Here is an 18,484-nt window from a genome sequence, read left to right on the forward strand (position 1 = left end):
ATAGATTTTAATGATCTTCCACATGGTCTCAACAGCTTATCATGGTAGTTCTAAAATAAATAAAAACCACTAATATTAAAATGTTTCAGGAAGAAAAAAAAAACCTCTGCAATTTTTGAACTTCAACAATGTAGAAAAATTTGAATCAAAATAAGATTACAGAGCAATAGACGCCGCAGCAGAGTTAAATCCACATTTGACTGCTTCATATGTACAAATTAATATTGACACATTTTCCACATTTTACTACTTTTAAAGCTTAGGTTTAATATTCCTTAAGTGATGTTAAATCCCCCACAGGATTTCCTAGTATGGAAGTCAAATATCAAAATATCTTGACTTTTATTATTTCTCTACTCACCTTTTTCATTGTTATTCCCTCCGGTATCACTTTGCAAACTGTTTCATCTTTCTCCTTAAGTGTACTTTGTCTGAACTTTCCACATCCACTGCATATTTTTTGTCGTTTGTTTCTTCTTGGTTTTAAAACTTTATTCCCCTATTTTTCTACCACCTTCTTGAACTGAGCAGTGTCACAGTTGCTATATTTGGTCATTTCTGGCATATTTCTTATTGCACCCCAACAGCAGTAGTTTAAATACATTTTAAAATGAATCTACACCATTACCATGCATTCATATTGTCAGGATACATTGCAGTTGGAAAATCTCTGTCCAACTGTTATGGAATGGATCCAAAGAAAGTTGGAACACACTTTCTTTAAACATATTGAATGGTCTTTCTCAATATTACAGATAACTTTTTTTCATGTGTTTACTCACGAATAAACTTATTCTGTAAATGCACTGTCAAACAATAAATAATTAGACAGACATGGATAGACCAATTTGCCATTGCAGCTGTAGTAGAATGTGTGATATTTTTATTTTTGAAACATCACTGAAAAGCTAGTCAGATGTTACTAATTCAGTTCAAAAAGAGAAACTAGAGTATTACATGGATTCATGTAATCTGTCACTTTATGTCAAAAGTGATTAAATTAAATTAGTTCATTATTTCCAGTGTTTACTTCTGGTCATTTTTATGATTAAGTCTTGGGATCTTCTATACCAGGTGTTGATACTTTTAGCATGGACATAGGCTATGGCAAGTCCAGTTGCAACATGAATCCATAAAGTTGTCAGCACAGGAAAGAACCAAGAACTCAGACTTCCTCCTATATGGCTGAACTGACTTTAGATTTAATAAAAAACAGTGAACCAACACCAGAGGACTTGGCTTCTTAAATCATCTAATATTGTGAAAGCTTCACACTACACGTTGTGCAACCTTGTTTCTCTGTAATCTCTTTCTTCAGCTCCTCAAACTTTGATTTCCAAATGAAGTGCAAAATTTGCTATCATCTGAAAAGAGAAATTTACACCACCTACCAACAGTCCAGTCCTTTTTTTCTCCTTTTGAATTGAATTGATGAAAAGTAATTTGTATTTTGATTTAGCTGAGCTGCACCTGTATTGTGGTAATTTTGTATTTTGATAACATTATTATAACAGAGCATGGCCTCACACAACTTTCCCCTGATGACTGACCATTACCTGATTATTTGACTTTATGTTTGAACTCTTTGATAGAAAATACAACAGCTGGCAGCAGGTGACATGTGTTTTATCAAATAACTTTGTATTTGTTCCTGGTCAGTCATGCTAGATTAAATGACACTCTGCTTGACCTGCAGGAGGGAATGTTGTTGCTCCTGTTTATTTCCTTGCAATGTGACTGAACGTTTCTGCCACTTGATGGGTATAGAATGGCATGAATGACAGTTTAATTGTGCCTTGAAAGCTTTTGATGTCTCTTCTACACTGGTAACATTTCAGTTACAAGATTGATTCTGTGCTTCGCTTTGTCCCATAGGATTAAGGAATGGGTTGATCAAATGCAGAAAGAGCTCGTCACCTTGGCAGACACAGCCACAGCAGGGCAAAGCCTCACTCAGGTAAAATGTGTGAATACCACATTCTTATAAAGGCAATATTCTGTCAGTGACTAAGATTAAGACAATGATTCTAGTCTCTGTCTTCAAATTCAATTGTTATTTTTTATTTAATAAATTTTTAAGCACATTTACACGTATTTTGAAAATATGATGTAATGACTAACATAAAGACAATTCATATTACTGTTTGCTGTCTTTTCATCTAGATTTTTCTGAAAAATCAGCATCTCTATACCGTAGAGCAAAATGACGCAGAAGAGCTGGTGGCCAGAGCAGCCAGGAACATAGAACAGCTGCTGCGGAAGAGGTCTGCTGCCTTGGAGGTAAGAGTCACTCCAAGCAGGGGAACCAACTGTCAGTTTGCAAATTTATGTAGATGTTGATGCTGTGCAGGACAAACTTCTTCTCCACAAGGGCTAGAACAGAAAACATTTTTCAATTTGTTCCTTTTATTTACCAAAACTGTGCACAGATTTGAACATGTAAGATGGTGACACCAGTAACAATGATGATTTTAAGTGATATAGATTTGGTTGTTTATGCACTCATTCGCTAAGCTGAATTGAATGGTCTGTTTCAGATCAATGTAAAAGCAGAAATTTTTCACTCAGAATGGCCAAATACAGATTTAATTTGCAAAACTACATTAACTTTCATAGTTTTCAAAGGGTCATCTAAACAGTTGCCTTCTCTTTTACTGTGTTGCTTGTATCAAAATTCAAATTAGTTTGTGTTTGTATTTGAGATATACACTCAGTGCAGACTTGAACTTAAAAAAATTAATAAATTAAAAAAAAAAAAAACATTTTGTCCTATTCATCAAAATATCTTAATATTTAAATCATTCCGCTTTGTCAATACCTGGTACTGAGACATTTGAACTATTTATTCTTAGAACTTTAAAACATGTTTTAATTTCTAATGAGGCAAACATTACACTGTACACTCATAAAGGTCTTATGCCTCATGCTCATGTGTGAAATTAAGCAAAGGAGAAAGTGGGACATCATTTAAATTCAGAAGCTATGGCAAACTAGTGTTGTAGGTAGAATAGTATGCATCCACCTAAAAAAAGTTTAGGTCAGTAATAACAGACAAGACTTCTGGTACCTTTAACCAGGTAATATAGCCTTTAAAAAGTATATCAGAAGATTGTAAGGATAATGCAAAAACAAAGACAAGTATGTACCCATCTGACCAATAATCATACCACACAGATGTTATTTTATGTGAATAATTTTATATAGTAATTGCCAGCTATTTTTGTACGGATCTGACCAATAGCTTATATATAGACGTACAGACTGAAGGGTAGGCGAGACATATTAAATAGCAGAATTCAGAAACTAAGGTTCATCTTATTATTTTTCAGCAGTAGGGGATGCAATAATGAAAACCTTGACCCTGGGGAGCTTCTTTTTTCCTCCACGCACCCCCTTTTTTTCCTCAGAAGTAGGTCAGCAATGCAAATCTTTATCATGAATTAAAACAATTTTAATGCACCCAGAGGGAGTTCAGAAGGCTGCCTACCCTGGCTTTATAAGGTCTCTTGGTAATTGTCTGATTAGAGATGGAACAAAAGTGTTCATGAAGGTTCATGTACATCTCCTGCCAAGACTCTGTCTTTCTGGTAAGTACTTTGGTGTTTTTAATATTTTTTTAAGGGATTTATAACTGGTGAGATAACATTCATAAGATAAAGAGAGCATATGTTTGCATAGGTGACGGGAAACAATAGTTGTAAGAATTAAGTTGTTGTGGGTTTTAGGTATGAAGAGAAAATAGGAATTCATGGTTAGTAGGGCATTCATTTGCCTGATTACCAACGTTAAGTCTATCCCTTATACATTGATCACAGGACATTGTTAATGTACAAGCTTTTTGTTTCACACTTTCTTGCAAGTAACCTTGAGTCAAGTATTGTATTCTCTATCCAGAATCATGTGGATGGGAAGATAAATAATGAACAAGAGAGATCTACAGAGAGACGGTTATGGTTCCAAAGGATGGTTAAGAAAAAGAGCAATATAAATTAAAGGAGGTTTTCAGTTTTTTTTTTTTTTTTTTATGCAAAAGTTTTCTCATTGTAACGAAAATTATAAATACCAGCCAACTTTAACCTTTAAGACTAAATTCATTTTTTTCATAGGATTTTGGTTTTATTGAGAAGTAATTTTTGCTGACTGATCTTTCTATAGCGGTTTAGACTCTAAAGTTTACCTTCTAAGCACAAGAAGAGAATTTATATTAGAGCTGAGACTTCCTTTAGTGTTCAGAAGATTTCAAACAAGGTCAGGTAGGACTAGCAATGACAAAATAATTTCAGATTGCCTAAGGCGCTCAAACAATTTCCTCTTGGCTTTGAAGTGTTTTCAAACTTTCTTCCTCCTTTTTTTGTTCTTATCTCTTCTAAAATTCTTCTTTCTTTGGCTGATCCCAGTATATGCAGAGTGAAGAACTTTTAGAGGCCACAGTTTATGTAGCACAGGTGTGTAATAACAAGTGTTTGGCATGGCATGTCTACTCATGCTTCCATAAATAAGCATGTGGCAGAATGTAACATGCATTATTAATGCCTACTTGGCTACACAATGTTGAGGGAGGTTGCTTTATCAAATGTTTCTCAATGAAAACTGTGACATTGAAATTGCAAATTTTGTTTGATTTTGATATTTTTGTTGATATGCTAAAATTGTTACTTCCAAATAAGATGGAAGTGTAATGCAGAAAACAACAAAGATGTTCATTACAATGACTTTATCCTAGCCTGGCCATTGTCATCTTGTGCAATTCCCCTTGAATTCAGTCTTGCCTACGTCACAGTTTGGACTTTTTCCTCTTTACTTGGATTCTCACCAGCATATTTTCGACCAGGCCATAAATTATTATTAATGTCTTAACCTCGTTTGGCTCAGCATTTCTCTCTTTGCAATGGAGGATAGTTGTTTAAAGCAGAGGCAATTTTGCGTAAGCTTCATAGCGTCAAACCTGCACATGACAAATGTTGCAGTTGGGTACAATTTTAAACGTCACAGTCCATGACTCCAGGAAGCAATAGTTTCTCATTAGCTGAGAGCTCAGACCCTCTGTAGGACATTGGTCTGATTTTTACCAGGTTAACTTTATCCCCACAAAATACATTGAATCTGTTTGCCCCTTTTTTATGTGATGAATTTATATCTTCGTGACAAATGTAATAAAAAGCTAAATGTCAGGTTTGTTCCCCAAAGAAGTAAATACTTAAATGTTTTTGTTGCAGAACTACTGCGCGCTTCTTAACTGAAGTAAATATTTTCAGCTGAAACAAATGCAGTGAAAGACTTAATTTTAGCAAATGCTATGTTTTTATACTTAATCACTTTTGCATATTAGGATTTTCCTTTTTTCTTCAGTTCACTATGGTTCATGTTGCTATGGATGACTGCATGGGCAAAAGGTGTTGACATATTCTGTCACAGATCAGCTGCGTTCACAGATTTTTACCTATGATTAAATCCTTCTAAACTGGAATTTTGTGTAGTTAAGGTGATTTCTTATCTTTTGGCCAAGAAAATAATCTTGGTGTTTGGTGGTCGTTCCTGCACGAGTGTTCCTCTCCCCGTCACTGCTCCCGGCTCTGCTCACTCACACTCATCCCCTTGCTCAGTGGGGATGAGTGGGTGATTTCTGTAAGGCATGACTACATACAATAATCAAAACACTGACTGATTAGAGTGAGTCAGGAATATCTGTCCATAAAGGCTATAAGACAAGAAGGAATGCTTTTTCTTTTAGTCATTAATCTGGTGTGAAAATGCAATAAGCAATGAGTACTTAAGATGTAGTACGCATACGTTTTTCTTTATTATAATTGCATGATGAAAAAAACTGATCTAATCTATGTAATTTACTGAAAGTTCAGAACATTTCCAGAAGGTTTAAGTGTCATCTGTACAGAGCAGTTTTTTTGACTGAAATCAGCTTATTGCCCCCGTTATGTATATGTGAGCAGGGTTAGTAGAAGACTGACACCTTATTAGTGAAAAGAAAAAGCTCAATCAAAATGTTTTTGTCGTGCAAGTAAAGTGGTGTTGCATTTTCCTCTTAAATGTCAAGTTAGATCTACTTTGCCATTTGTTTGGTTCCATCTTCTGCATACATTATAGGCAGTATTTGGCTCACTCTTCTTCTTTTTAGCAGGTTAGAAAGTTTAAAAGTGAAAACCTGCTTTGAATGTCAACGTGGGGTGAATCCAGAAGGAAACGTCTTTTACAATTCAGCTCTAGGGTTTCCAGCCTTACCTAAGTATCTAGTCAGCCTTATATTCACTTATTTTTCTAGCATCAAAATTCTAAGGCTTATTTACTGCTTATTTACATTCTTTGTACCTAGAGTTGTGCAGTAATGGGTTAGATCTACTCATTCACATTTACTTCAGTAACTTTCTGAAAAAGAAAAATGCTTCTAACCGTAGTTATATTGCATCATACCTTCTACTTTTACTTGAATAATATTATTTTGAAGTAATGCTTACTTGAGCACAAATTATAGCTGCTCTAGCTTTTCACTGAGTGAAAACAAGCACATTTCAACCAGACATTCACAGACAGACACCCACACAATTTATGATAAAGTGAGACTTCTTAAACATACACAAGCTGGCCTGTTCAAATGTTGTTTACTGTCCTGAGCGTGGTGTGTCATTTGGAGGGCAAGAGAATATTCGGTACACAGAATGTCTAGAATAAGTTTGCACTGTTCAAACATCCATTTTTGAAAATACCAGAATTTGCACTACATTTTATGTTTCTATTTGTTTGATAACATCAGCTGTAAAAAAGCTGTCAACACATCTCAAGAAATTACTCAGTACATCAGCACTGAATAGCTGTTTGTTTTACATTCTTATGTTTTGCTCTTTGTTGAGTAGATGGTATGACATATTTATTTCTTGCTTATTAAAGTAGCACTATTATGTAAAGTTGATTTTATTTTTTCATCTTTACATCATGTGACACTGTTATTCCCTCATCAAAAACATACCATACATCAAATCAAAATCAAAATCAAATCAAACTTTATTTGTATAGCACATTTCAGCAGCAAGGCATTTCAAAGTGCTTTACATCAAATCAAACACAAAATACAATGCAACATAGAATCAACAATAAAAACACAACATCAATAAATTTGCAATTGATTACGTTTCGAATACAACTCTAAACAAGTGGGTTTTTAGTTGAGATTTAAAGGAAGTCAGTGTTTCAGCTGTTTTACAGTTTTCTGGAAGTTTGTTCCAGATTTTTGGTGCATAGATGCTAAATGCTGCTTCTCCTCGTTTGGTTCTGGTTCTGGGGATGCAGAGCAGACCAGAACCAGAAGACCTGAGAGTTCTGGAAGGTTGATACAACAGCAGCAGATCTTTAATGTATTGTGGTGCTAAACCATTCAGTGATTTATAAACTAACAACATTATTACAACATACATGATTATTTCATGCATGTTTGAGAAATTCTTTGATCTTCCCCGGTAGCCATTTTGGGTGCTGAAATGCATGGTATCACTGTCCTTGTTTGTTTAGGCTTTATTACACATGAATATAACAAACTGTCATTAAGTTGGATTTTATAGTAAAAGTAAATATTAGCATGGCTGCTTAGATTGGAAAGGAATTTGTAAACTATCATCCAAAGGAAGCTTTATCAGCTTTTATTAGAAATTTTGTGCCAGCATTATGAGGATACCATAATTATAACACAAGTAACAAATGGAAACATATTAGTAGGCACAGGCTGATCATTCAATCACCCTGAGGCAGCTGTATTAAAAATGGCTTACTATTTTAAAGCATCTAATTAAGTCTGGTGATTAAGTATTTTAATTATAGTTTGATGGGATTGTGATAAAGCTCTTGCATGAAAAAGGTGCCTACTTACATTGTGCGTAATTTGTTACACATAATAAAAATGTATCAAATATAGTTTGGAATTTTATTTAACTCTTAATGTACAAATTTATAACATATAGGATCACATAAATAAGTGTAATTATGTTTTGAATGAAGGATTTAGCTACATGAAATTCTGTCTCAAATCCTATTTGATGTAGTTATGTTTGAAAATGTGGCCACATTAAGAGCATTCAATAATGCATTGATTGTATGAAATGGAAGATTATCAGCTTTATCTACCATATCTACCATCTTTTTTTTTGCTCAGAGTTACGAGGAACCTGCTGGTTATTTTACTATCATTAATTAAAGACATTTAAAATACTTCATAAAAGAAAAAACAAATTGCTGATAACAACTGCTGCGCTGCCGCTAGGTCTCTACTGAATTGGCTTATTACAATGTACAATGCAAATTTATTTGTACAGGACATTTCAGCAACAAGGCAGTTCAAAGTGTTTTGCATGACAAATACATGGCACAACTAACAAACAATAAAAACATTGCATTAATGTAACAAAATGAAGAGAAGTAATTTAAAGTTTAAATTCATACTAGATTGGTCTATGGCCACTTATAACTATTATTCAGTGGATTTTAGCTGTGATTTAAGGAAACTGGGCGTTTCAGGACACATTTTAACCAGTGATAGTTGGAGTTACATTTCTTTGCTTCTCTTACTTTAGAAGTCAGAAGCTAAACATTTCAATTACCACAGCCCATCTGGGTGTCATTGCTGACAAGCCCATCAATTTGACTGCAGTTCACCTATCCTCTGGTGGTGATCTTAATATAAATGTCTTTTAGATTCTATAAACCAACACAGATTGTTTTCTTCCCAATGCAATTTTGTGTAAAGAATTATTTTATGTAATTTTGGTGTCTGCAGTGACACACTGTTAATGATTTCCAGTGTAATGCTAAGTCATTCAGATATCTACCTCCATTCATCTAGAGGTATGCTTCAGGTGTTATCTATCCATATGTATATGAATTTGAGACTTTATTTCCATCATATTTTATTATGCTTCCTATTGACATCAGTATGTGAATGTGTGTGTGTAGGCGAATGACTGAATGTAGTGTGAAGCACTTTTGGGTGCTTTGGACTTGATAAAACACCATAGAAGTACAGGTCATCCATGCTTATGTTTAAATTTGTATTTAAGACTTTAATTCCATCATGTTTTATTAAAATGTTCCCCATTGACAGTCTTATATTATTATGTACAAGATGTGACATTGGGATAATTTTGTGTGTGTGTGTGCATGTGCATGTGATTCACAAATGTCTGTATGTGTAGGCGTGCGGGTGTGTGTGTCTGCAGATGAAACACACTAATGAGCAGAGGCTATGATATGATCAGAGATATGCCAGTCTCAAGAGCAGATGTTGCCCAACCTCCCATCGCAGCTCTGTGCTGATCATATTAAGCAGACAAGAGGTTTCTGCATATGTCTCTATCTTTCCGTTTCCATTCTTGCTTATGTGTGATGAGAAAAATAGAGAAAGAGAGAGAGCAGTGGGAAGCAGTAGAGATGAATAATCCTGCTTAGACATGTGGGAGGCCAGGGAAAAGTGTGTACAATGCAAAAAAAAAAAGAAATCCAACTGGGATCGGATATCTTCAAATGAAGCCAAAACATGACTGTTTTCTTTCTAAAATAGGCTTATACTACTCTTAGGGTAATTTAGTCTTAAGAACATAAGGTTTTTGACGATCGTGCTTTTATAAACACAGTCTTTAAGTGTACATAATTAAATAAAGTATGTACAAGACAACATTTGTCAATTTGCTCAAAGAATTAAATTTTCAGTGAAAACATTAGTGGAGATTATTAATCTTTTATCTAGATCTGTATTTTGACTACCTTATGTGTGCATCCAAAAAGTTCCTTCATGTATAGCAAGGATGTACTGTCACTTCAAGAAAATGTTTAATTTCAATGTGGAATGCAGTCAATGCAAAGAAATCCAAACCTTGTTGGTCCACAGTTATGACTGCAGCCTGCAGATGTACTGATCAGAGAATTTGTAGGTAATTTCATAATAATTGCTTCAATTATAGAAGGAATCACTCCAACATCCAACTTAATATTTAAGAAATAAAAAGTTTGAATTTCCTGTTATGTGTTAACTTGATAAATTATTCATGTAGTGCAGCTATAAAGCCTTATGATGCATTTATGTTGCAGGTAACCACTCAACATTTACATCGATATCAAAAGTGGCATCATTCTGCATGTAAAACAGCAGTATTTCCTACAGAGATCTGCAGCTTAACAGAAAATCTTTATAATTAAAAAATATATTATAGTTGACATTGTAACCTCTGAGTATCTTAAATTAGTGTTCTGCAAAGCTAACACGATTAGCCTGATAAGTGGAGTCAGCAAATAAATTCAGTGTTTTATCCCTGCAGAATTCTTAGACTCAAAATGATTGCTTAAATTTCATAATTGTGTATGTCCTACTACAGAGCGAGTTGAAATCTTCAAAAGGAACAGAGGAACTTTGCTATAATACCGTCATCTTCCGTTTATTTGCTAAAGTCTAACTTAAGGTGTTGGGTTAAAGTTGGGTTAAAGCCAGTTGGGTTAAAGCCAACATTTCTACATGGAAAATAAGCTTCTTACACTTTTTCTTTTTCCCTCTAACTTCATCTTCAACACCTTTAGGTATGTAATTATTTAACTTTAAGCCTTCTTTCGGGAATAAAAAAAAATCCCCACCAGACAGTTTTTGTCAGTTCAATCCAGTAGGCTTTATTTGTAATGCGTTTCCTGATTGGTAAATATCAGATTTTTATAGATGCAGTGCAGCAAAGAGCAAGAGGGAGGAAGTGAGCAGCGCATACAAGCATATTTGACAGTGCTAACATGTTTCTCCTTACTCATATTGATTGTTTTTGGCTGGAAAGCGGTGTACTTCTGCAGATGGCAGTAGGACCACATAATCTCTTTTCACAGATTATCACATATTGGGTAATATTTTTATTTTTATTTTTGTTACACATATTGCTTTTCAAATAGTTTGCTGGGTTTGTTTGGATATGTTCTGCTCTAACAATTACTGTCGTAAAATGCTGCCTGCTTACCTCCCCAACCCCAAGACAATTCAAAGTGCAGGCATCACAGATGTTTAGGCAGCAGCAAAACGCAGTTGCATATGTTGGTAAAATATACAAATATGTAATATAAAGCATATTCTAAACCCTCTTTAGCCAGCTGTTTGGTGATATAGAATGGTCTAAGCAGTGATGGTAAAAGAAAAAGTAAATCATTGTGTCTTTAGGTGGCGTAATCCCCAGCATATAAGAATACGAATTTTGGTTCCCTGGGTATAAAACTCTTATCTAGGACTTTCCATCTATATTATCATCTGGAAGAGCTTCCTTGTGTATTTTTTCACATTTAGTGTTTGCTTGAAAGGCTTTATGTAACCTTATTCACTTTGTTGTTTGTGTGCCAGTTAAATGCACTAACTAAAAAAAAAAATACAGCTAATGGATTTTGCCTCGGATCCATCAGCTTTCAGATTGTTAGTAACATTGCATAAAGGCAAAATGACCACATGATTTCTTTGATCATTTTATGTTCCACATGGTTTTGTCAGTGAGTTGTTATCAAAATGACCCTTTCCTTTTCCATTAATTTGTTGTTTTCTGCCAATGCTGGATATTCATATTTAGCTATGAAAATTGTTATTTTTTATTTGATAGGGTGTTATACTTTCCAAAATGGCATGAACATGAAAGCAACTCATGCATGCATCCATTGCCTGCATACACTTGAGAGTAAAAAAAAAAAAAACAGTGAGTTTGATGTAAAATAGCAGTGGACTATTCCCATCAGATTGTCTGGTGCCCTTAGAGAGAATGTGCAGCAGCAGGGTATTCCCTTAGGCTCCAACAGCTGCAGAAAGCTCAACACTTCCTCTGTGGCTTAACCTCTTTCTTTTTAAATTATATCATCCACCTCTCTTTGAATCGATGCTCTCTTTACATATTTCCTATCACTCTGCTCCTAGAATAAAATCTAAATAAAATATGTATGACCGCTATTAGGCTTTTAATACATCATTCTCAGGCAAGATTTAAAACCTTTGCTCATCTTACTGTTTGTAAGATGAGTTTTCAGTTGTTATTTTCATAAGCCCCATAACCAATGCCTTGCATTTTTATCTTTCTTAACATACTCTTTATTGATTATTGTGATTACAACTTTGTGGGGAAGTTTTCACTCTTTCTTTCATTTCCTTCTTTTTAAAATTTTCCACACACTGAATCCTTCAGGATTCAGGAATAATGTCATTCTGGATTGGACAATCTGGAATCAGGAGCGGAAAGATATGAGTGTGGGTGTAATGATCTTTTAGACCTTTGTGAGTATCGCTTTGTTGTCTAGGAGTGGGGTGGGCTGCTTCGAATTGGCCATTGATTTTAGGCGTGTGGAGCCTTGCCACACACACAAACACACACACCCACAAACACAGGGAGCTTGAGACTCTCGGTGAGGTTTAGCAGAGCTTGTCTCATCTTCCCTGTCTATCCTTTAAGCTGTGAACTGCTTTCTCACTAAATGCATGGTGGGCTGCTGGGCTGCCCTGGCAGCATGACAATAAGACTTGCAAGAGTCTTGCAGCAATATCTCTCTGTGGGGTTTTCACCTCTCCAAAACTTCTACTCAGGCAAACTTTGGTTTCTGCATTCTATTGTTACAGTCTAATGGTCTCACAATACATAACTGTGGACAGTGCAATGATGGTATCAACTACACACCGTTCTTGCTTCATGCTCAGTTTGCATACCTTTTATGTTCAGCCTGAGTGAAAATTTGTCTCAGCAATCTTTTCTGTGGATGTTATTCAAGATTTTTCTTAGGTTGATCCCATTATTATTTCAAATTTATTCCTCCCTATGATACTTGTTTTCACACTTCACTTTTAAACATCTCTGTCTCTCAGCTGCCACAAGCCAAATGGCCAGTGTCCATCTACAGTTTCAGCTTTACAAAGCTGAAGAAAAGAAGGCATATTTTGAAAGAGTGGACTCATTATTGCGTAGCGTTGAAAGGGAATTTAATGAGCAATTAGAGCAAGCATGCTACAGAAACTGTTATGCACTCCCATTAAGTAAAACACTGGATCGCTGAAATTATTTTCAGCTGAGGTCTAATCAATTGGTCCAAGCAGCAACTAGCAGTTGCTCTGTAATGAGGTAAAGGTTTACCCTAGTTTAAAGAGATTAATTTGGGTGTTTTCACCAGTCTGGACACTGAGAGATTTCTGCTTTCCATTTTTACATGTTTGCATGTTTAGAGATGTTGATATAGGAATAGAGAAAAATGAAAGGAAATTTAGTTGTTTTTTTTTTCTTCCCACATCTAATCTCCCCCTCCCCCATCTACCTTGGAGGGGAAAGGAGCCTCGTCAAGGATCTGTCATGAATTTTTAACAAGCCAGTCAGTCTGCCCTCTTGAGGAGTGTATATGTTCTTGCAAATTTGCATGTGCATTTTCATACACTATCACTGAGGGAAAAGGAGAATTTTATGAACATTATCTCCCAATGCTATCTGTTACTGTCATACAAAGTCTGCAAAAATGATGTATAAAGTGCTAAATGGCTACAGACAACGTTTTTATTTATGCTCAACTAAACAGCAGCATGGCAATGTTTCTGACTGCACTGCCATTTTCGTCACACACAACTTCCTTTGATTTCTTAGCATAATATTTTGCTCAAGTCCTTGATGCTACATATCACAGACAGATATATCATCAAGCACACAGTCGTTGAACCTTGAGGGTTATATGAAATTCTTCAAAACTTTTTATATAGCTCTTCTGTCAGATGTAGCTATATAACCAGATGAAACTACTAAAATGGTCTAAGCAGTATTACATCTGAAGGTATCACGTATCAACTTCAAGTATTTAAAGGAAACAGAAGATGGCCATTTGAAACTAAAGTAATGAGAACATAAAGCCATGCATAATAATTTCACCATGGCTACCTTGTTGAGTAGTAAACCTACTCTAAATTGAGTAGGTTTATTTATGACTGGATTAGTTTGTATATTTAGCAGCTTACAGGTCTGGAACAAAGCCCAGGACTGCAGGTCATAGAGATGACACTAAGTTGACACAAAGAATTGAAATCACTGCCAGAAGCAGATTCATGGTCATAGACACACATTGACAGGACTGTGAAAGCCCTGTAGTTTCTGATTTTTTAAATGAGATTATACACATTGCTTTGTCTCTGGAATTGTCTCCATGCTGCTTTTAAAAGTGCTGTCTTTTGTGTAAGTGTCTAATATTAGGTTGTTGTTGTGAAACATCCTTTGGACAGTTTCTAATTTGAAGCCCTTTCTTATTTCTGTCCCCTAGAAACTGGCCACTGCTGCAGAGGTATTCCAGAAGGAACATGCATGGAAAGATGAGTTTGAGGTAAAAGGGAGAGAAAAATCCACTGATCAGTACACATATTATATACACACACACACACACACACGCACACGCACGCATACGCGCACACACACCCCGACTTGCACATTACATGCGCACACACACACACACACACAAGACAACAAGAAACACAGATAACACTGGAAAAAGTCTGGATTTATATTTACGCCTTTGGTGGATGTTATCGCTGCAGTTATCTCTCATAAAATGAGATCACAGCCTCCATGCTAAATGGAGCCATAATCACATCTTTATTGCATTATTATGGCTTATTGCACATTACACACCTTGTTGTGACACACTGTGGCCGCTACTTCAAATGACTGATAGAGACAGCTTTAACCATGGCTGTAAAATGTTGCTGTCATCATGGACAGTTTTTTAAATTCAAGTGTTACAAAAACAATCATGTTGTTCTGTCAGCAGAAAAACATACACAGGTAAACATGTGTATAAAGAAAAAACATTTAAGATGATTTATGCAGCTTTAATATCCAATGTCATCATTATCATAAAACATATAAAGTAGTGCATCAGAAACAAATCTTTTTAAAATTGGTTTGAAGGAAAATATACTCGTTTTACTTTTCAATTTCAGTAGAAATCAGCTTGTTGACTAGCTTCTTGAGGCATCTCTCATAGCCAGGCATAAAGTGTGTCGCATCCACATTTCTCAATTTGAGTTGTTATTCCACTAGTCAAATTATTTTAGAATCTATAATGTGAATGTGTTTTTTTTTTTGTTTTTTTTGTTTTTTTCACATACATGGAAAATATTCACATTTCTGACAAAGATGACTTTGTAACACAACTGCTTAGTTTATAATTTTTCTTCAACACAAATCTACTAAACACATTCCCACTGGAAAAGTATTTTTATGATTACAGGGATAGATTTTCAGATATTGTTGTTACAGTCCAGGTCTTTATCCATGAATGTCTCAAAAGACTTTTTAATGTAAGAAAAAGTATGAATTTGCTTTAAAAGTCAATAAAATAGTAGAACAGGTGCAAATTTGTTCTTTCAAGATCTTAAGGCTTTCTGGTTCTAAAATATTATAATATTTGGGTTTTAATAATTTCCCAAGTAGTAAATTAGCTTATTGTGCAACTCTTTGAAAAGCATTCAAAATGTTGCTTTTTTTAAATTTTATTTTATTTTTTTTACAGGATGATGAAATTGCTTACTACAATTCAAAGGACAATGTAAGTCTGCTTTTTTCCCTGCCACTTTTCCATTTTCTTTGCGCTCTCACTCCCATGGTTTCTTAAAGCCCACAGTTACAACTAAGACATAGGACAAGGAGATAGGTGTGTTAGCCACTGCTCTTTTTAAAGCTTATTTTTCCTTCTGTCTCTAATATTCCTACTATTCACCACTTTTACAATTTTTTCCCCCATACTCTATATCATTCCCTCAGCTTTTTATTGCAGTATCACCCTCCTCCTCCTTCCCTACTTCTTGGGCTCTTCTTCCATGAAAGCCTCCTTTCAGTCATCTCTCCTCCCACCCTCGCTCAGGTGAAGAGGTCTCTGCCATGCTTCTCCTCTAATTGACAGATGAGATGTATGAGCTGGCTACGCTGTTGCTTTATTAGGAAGCAAGTGTTCATCCCCCCACTTCACCCTCCTTGCTGACTCTCCCTCTCCCTCTCTCAACACCTCACCACCTCTCTACTATGCATTATTTCATATCTCATCAGTTTTTGCTTTTCACTACATATTGTACTTTCTCTAAAGCCCCTTTTTTATGTAAATTGGGAGGTTGAAAATACACACAGATGGTGTCACTGCCTTTTATCAGTCAATAATGCTTCATCTTTCATCCAACCACCTGGGGGATGAAATTAACTGTGGTAATGAAATTACATCTGACAGAATTTGGTAGGGATGTACTGCCGAACAGTTGTCTGCTTCTTTGCTTAGAGATAAAGCTGCAAAGACAAATGCTAACAACAAAGAGTGTTAAATTTACTCAAAGCTGTGATCAAACCTACTGCATCCATCTGGATTTTAATTTTTCCCCACAGCTGGATGCAAATGAGACAGAGGGGAGAAAATACAGGATTCGACCAGACTTTAAAGAGGACCCTTCATTCAAACGGTTGACTGATCACAACCATACAGCTGTCCACATTCCCACTGACATCTATGATGGCTGTGAGTCTGCACACACACACACACACACGCCCACGCACATACACCCAGACATGCACGCATGTACACAAACCCAACTGGTAACCATGGATACAGCTGACACACCAAACCATTATAAAATCTTGTCAACTGATTTTGCTCCCAGCAAACTTGCCCTTGGCTAAATAATGTTTTGAAAAGAAGTGAAACCGTATAATGAGGTCTTCTCGAGGTTTCTGCTCTGTTACATGCTGATGGTGAAAAGAGGATCATCTAATTCAAATGTGTTGATATTGCATTATTAAGTACAACATATTTATGCCCATTTTCATAAAAAGAAATTATACAATTATGTTAAAAATGTCTTTAAACTGACACTACTCCACTGTGGAGTAGAATCAATGCAAGGCATTTATTCAAGAGCTTTGGGTCAACCTCCTAAACAGAAACATATTTCCATAGCCCAAATGTAATCCTAAAAAAAACATTTTTGCTGTTTTCTCTATCAATGCATCTCTGACCTTATCACACAGTGATGATCATGACACCATAGTCCCTAGATGCATAACCCTAATCACCAAGTAGGCTAGTGTAACTGACACAAATAAACCAAGAACACACCTTTCAGCTTTTTGTAGAGCAGCTTGTTTCACGCCAAAAGGCCCTCTTATCTCTTAAAAATAGTATTCATTGTTGAATTGTGCTTGTGTAGTATCAGTGACGTGCGGTGAGGTTCATAGCTGGTGAGGCACTGACGTCATCAGAATCAGATTTGCAAATAGATGCATAGATTGACAGCAGTTTACAGGTTATGTTTCACTTCTGCATCCTTACACATATCTATTATATCTCTATTATATCTCTATTATAATCTATCGCTGCACTTGACTTGCTTCCCGAATCGTTTAGCCTAGCTCGCTGTCACTTACTTGGCAGTTGAGGAGTGAACAAGACGAACGTCTGGGATTTTGAGCACCCCCTGCCATGAGGCAAGAGAACTGCCTGCCTCACCTCGAACCTGTTCTCTGCCGTTTATAATCCCTCATTACACGAAACACGTTACACAAACACAGTTGGTGACAAAAAGCACTGTACATTATATACATAAGCTAAATTATTGGAAATAAGTTCACATGTTAAATTTGTTTAAACCATTTTATTGACGCCGTACAGCAACATGCTCTCTCCGCTTAGCAGCCAGCGCAGAGCCAGGGGTTGCGCAATCCAAGGTCAGGCAGAGCTCGCTGCTGCCTCACCGGCATCGCTTCCAAGCATTTGAATGGGAAAATAAGAAAATTCAGCGATTTTGAACAAATAAAAATCTAAATTGGTGAAGCTACATGAAAAATAAATATTTTTTAGTACAAACCACCGGATGAATATAACAATTTAAATTACTTTATGATTATATATTTTCTTTCTTTCCATGATGGCTGGTGAGGCACTGCCTCACCTGCCTTCCCTGACCGCACGTCACTGTGTAGTATTCAGTATTCTGTAAGAGTAGTCCTGGCTTGCTCCTGGACAAAATATAATAATATGTCAACGTGGAGGTAGTTTAGTCAGATCACCTTGTAAAGGTCAATGTTGTCGGTGTGTTTGTAACAATAATGGCCCTTAACACAAGCACATTTTTAATATTTTGATGCAAATCAAGAAAAATACAGTTTTACCAATTTTCACACCATTTTTATTTTTTTAATTTTTATACAAACTTTTCTCAAATCCTATATGAGAAATAAGAACCTTGAGGTCTGTTTGTTAAATCATGACTGAACAACGGCTTGTAGAGTGCTCTACAGTTTATGTTGTGAGCCTCTTGTGTTTGATCAGTGCTGTGGAGCACATTGAAGTGATAAGAGCAGTTTTACTTAATCACACTGTTATATCCATCAATATGTATTACTGGATTGGACAGCATCTATTGACTGCTCTAGCTAGTGACGTGAACCTGCAGGTACCATTACTGTGCACTGAGTCATGTCCACAT

General features: G+C 35.7%; 1 protein-coding gene across 3 annotated transcripts in view; it reads left to right on the top strand.

Moving 5' to 3' along the window:
* The window catches only part of LOC122835732 (voltage-dependent calcium channel subunit alpha-2/delta-1), a 67,708-nt gene that overhangs the window by 6,973 nt on the left and 42,251 nt on the right, over positions 1-18,484 (top strand). For all 3 annotated transcript variants that reach the window (XM_044125015.1, XM_044125016.1, XM_044125014.1), the window contains exons 2-6: positions 1,876-1,957; positions 2,164-2,280; positions 14,281-14,340; positions 15,529-15,564; positions 16,389-16,518. In XM_044125015.1, coding sequence (XP_043980950.1) covers positions 1,876-1,957; positions 2,164-2,280; positions 14,281-14,340; positions 15,529-15,564; positions 16,389-16,518 — 425 coding nt within the window. The remainder of the gene's footprint in view (positions 1-1,875; positions 1,958-2,163; positions 2,281-14,280; positions 14,341-15,528; positions 15,565-16,388; positions 16,519-18,484) is intronic.

This window comes from Gambusia affinis, linkage group LG08 (genome assembly GCF_019740435.1).
Source record: "Gambusia affinis linkage group LG08, SWU_Gaff_1.0, whole genome shotgun sequence".
Classification (NCBI taxonomy): Eukaryota; Metazoa; Chordata; class Actinopteri; order Cyprinodontiformes; family Poeciliidae; genus Gambusia; species Gambusia affinis.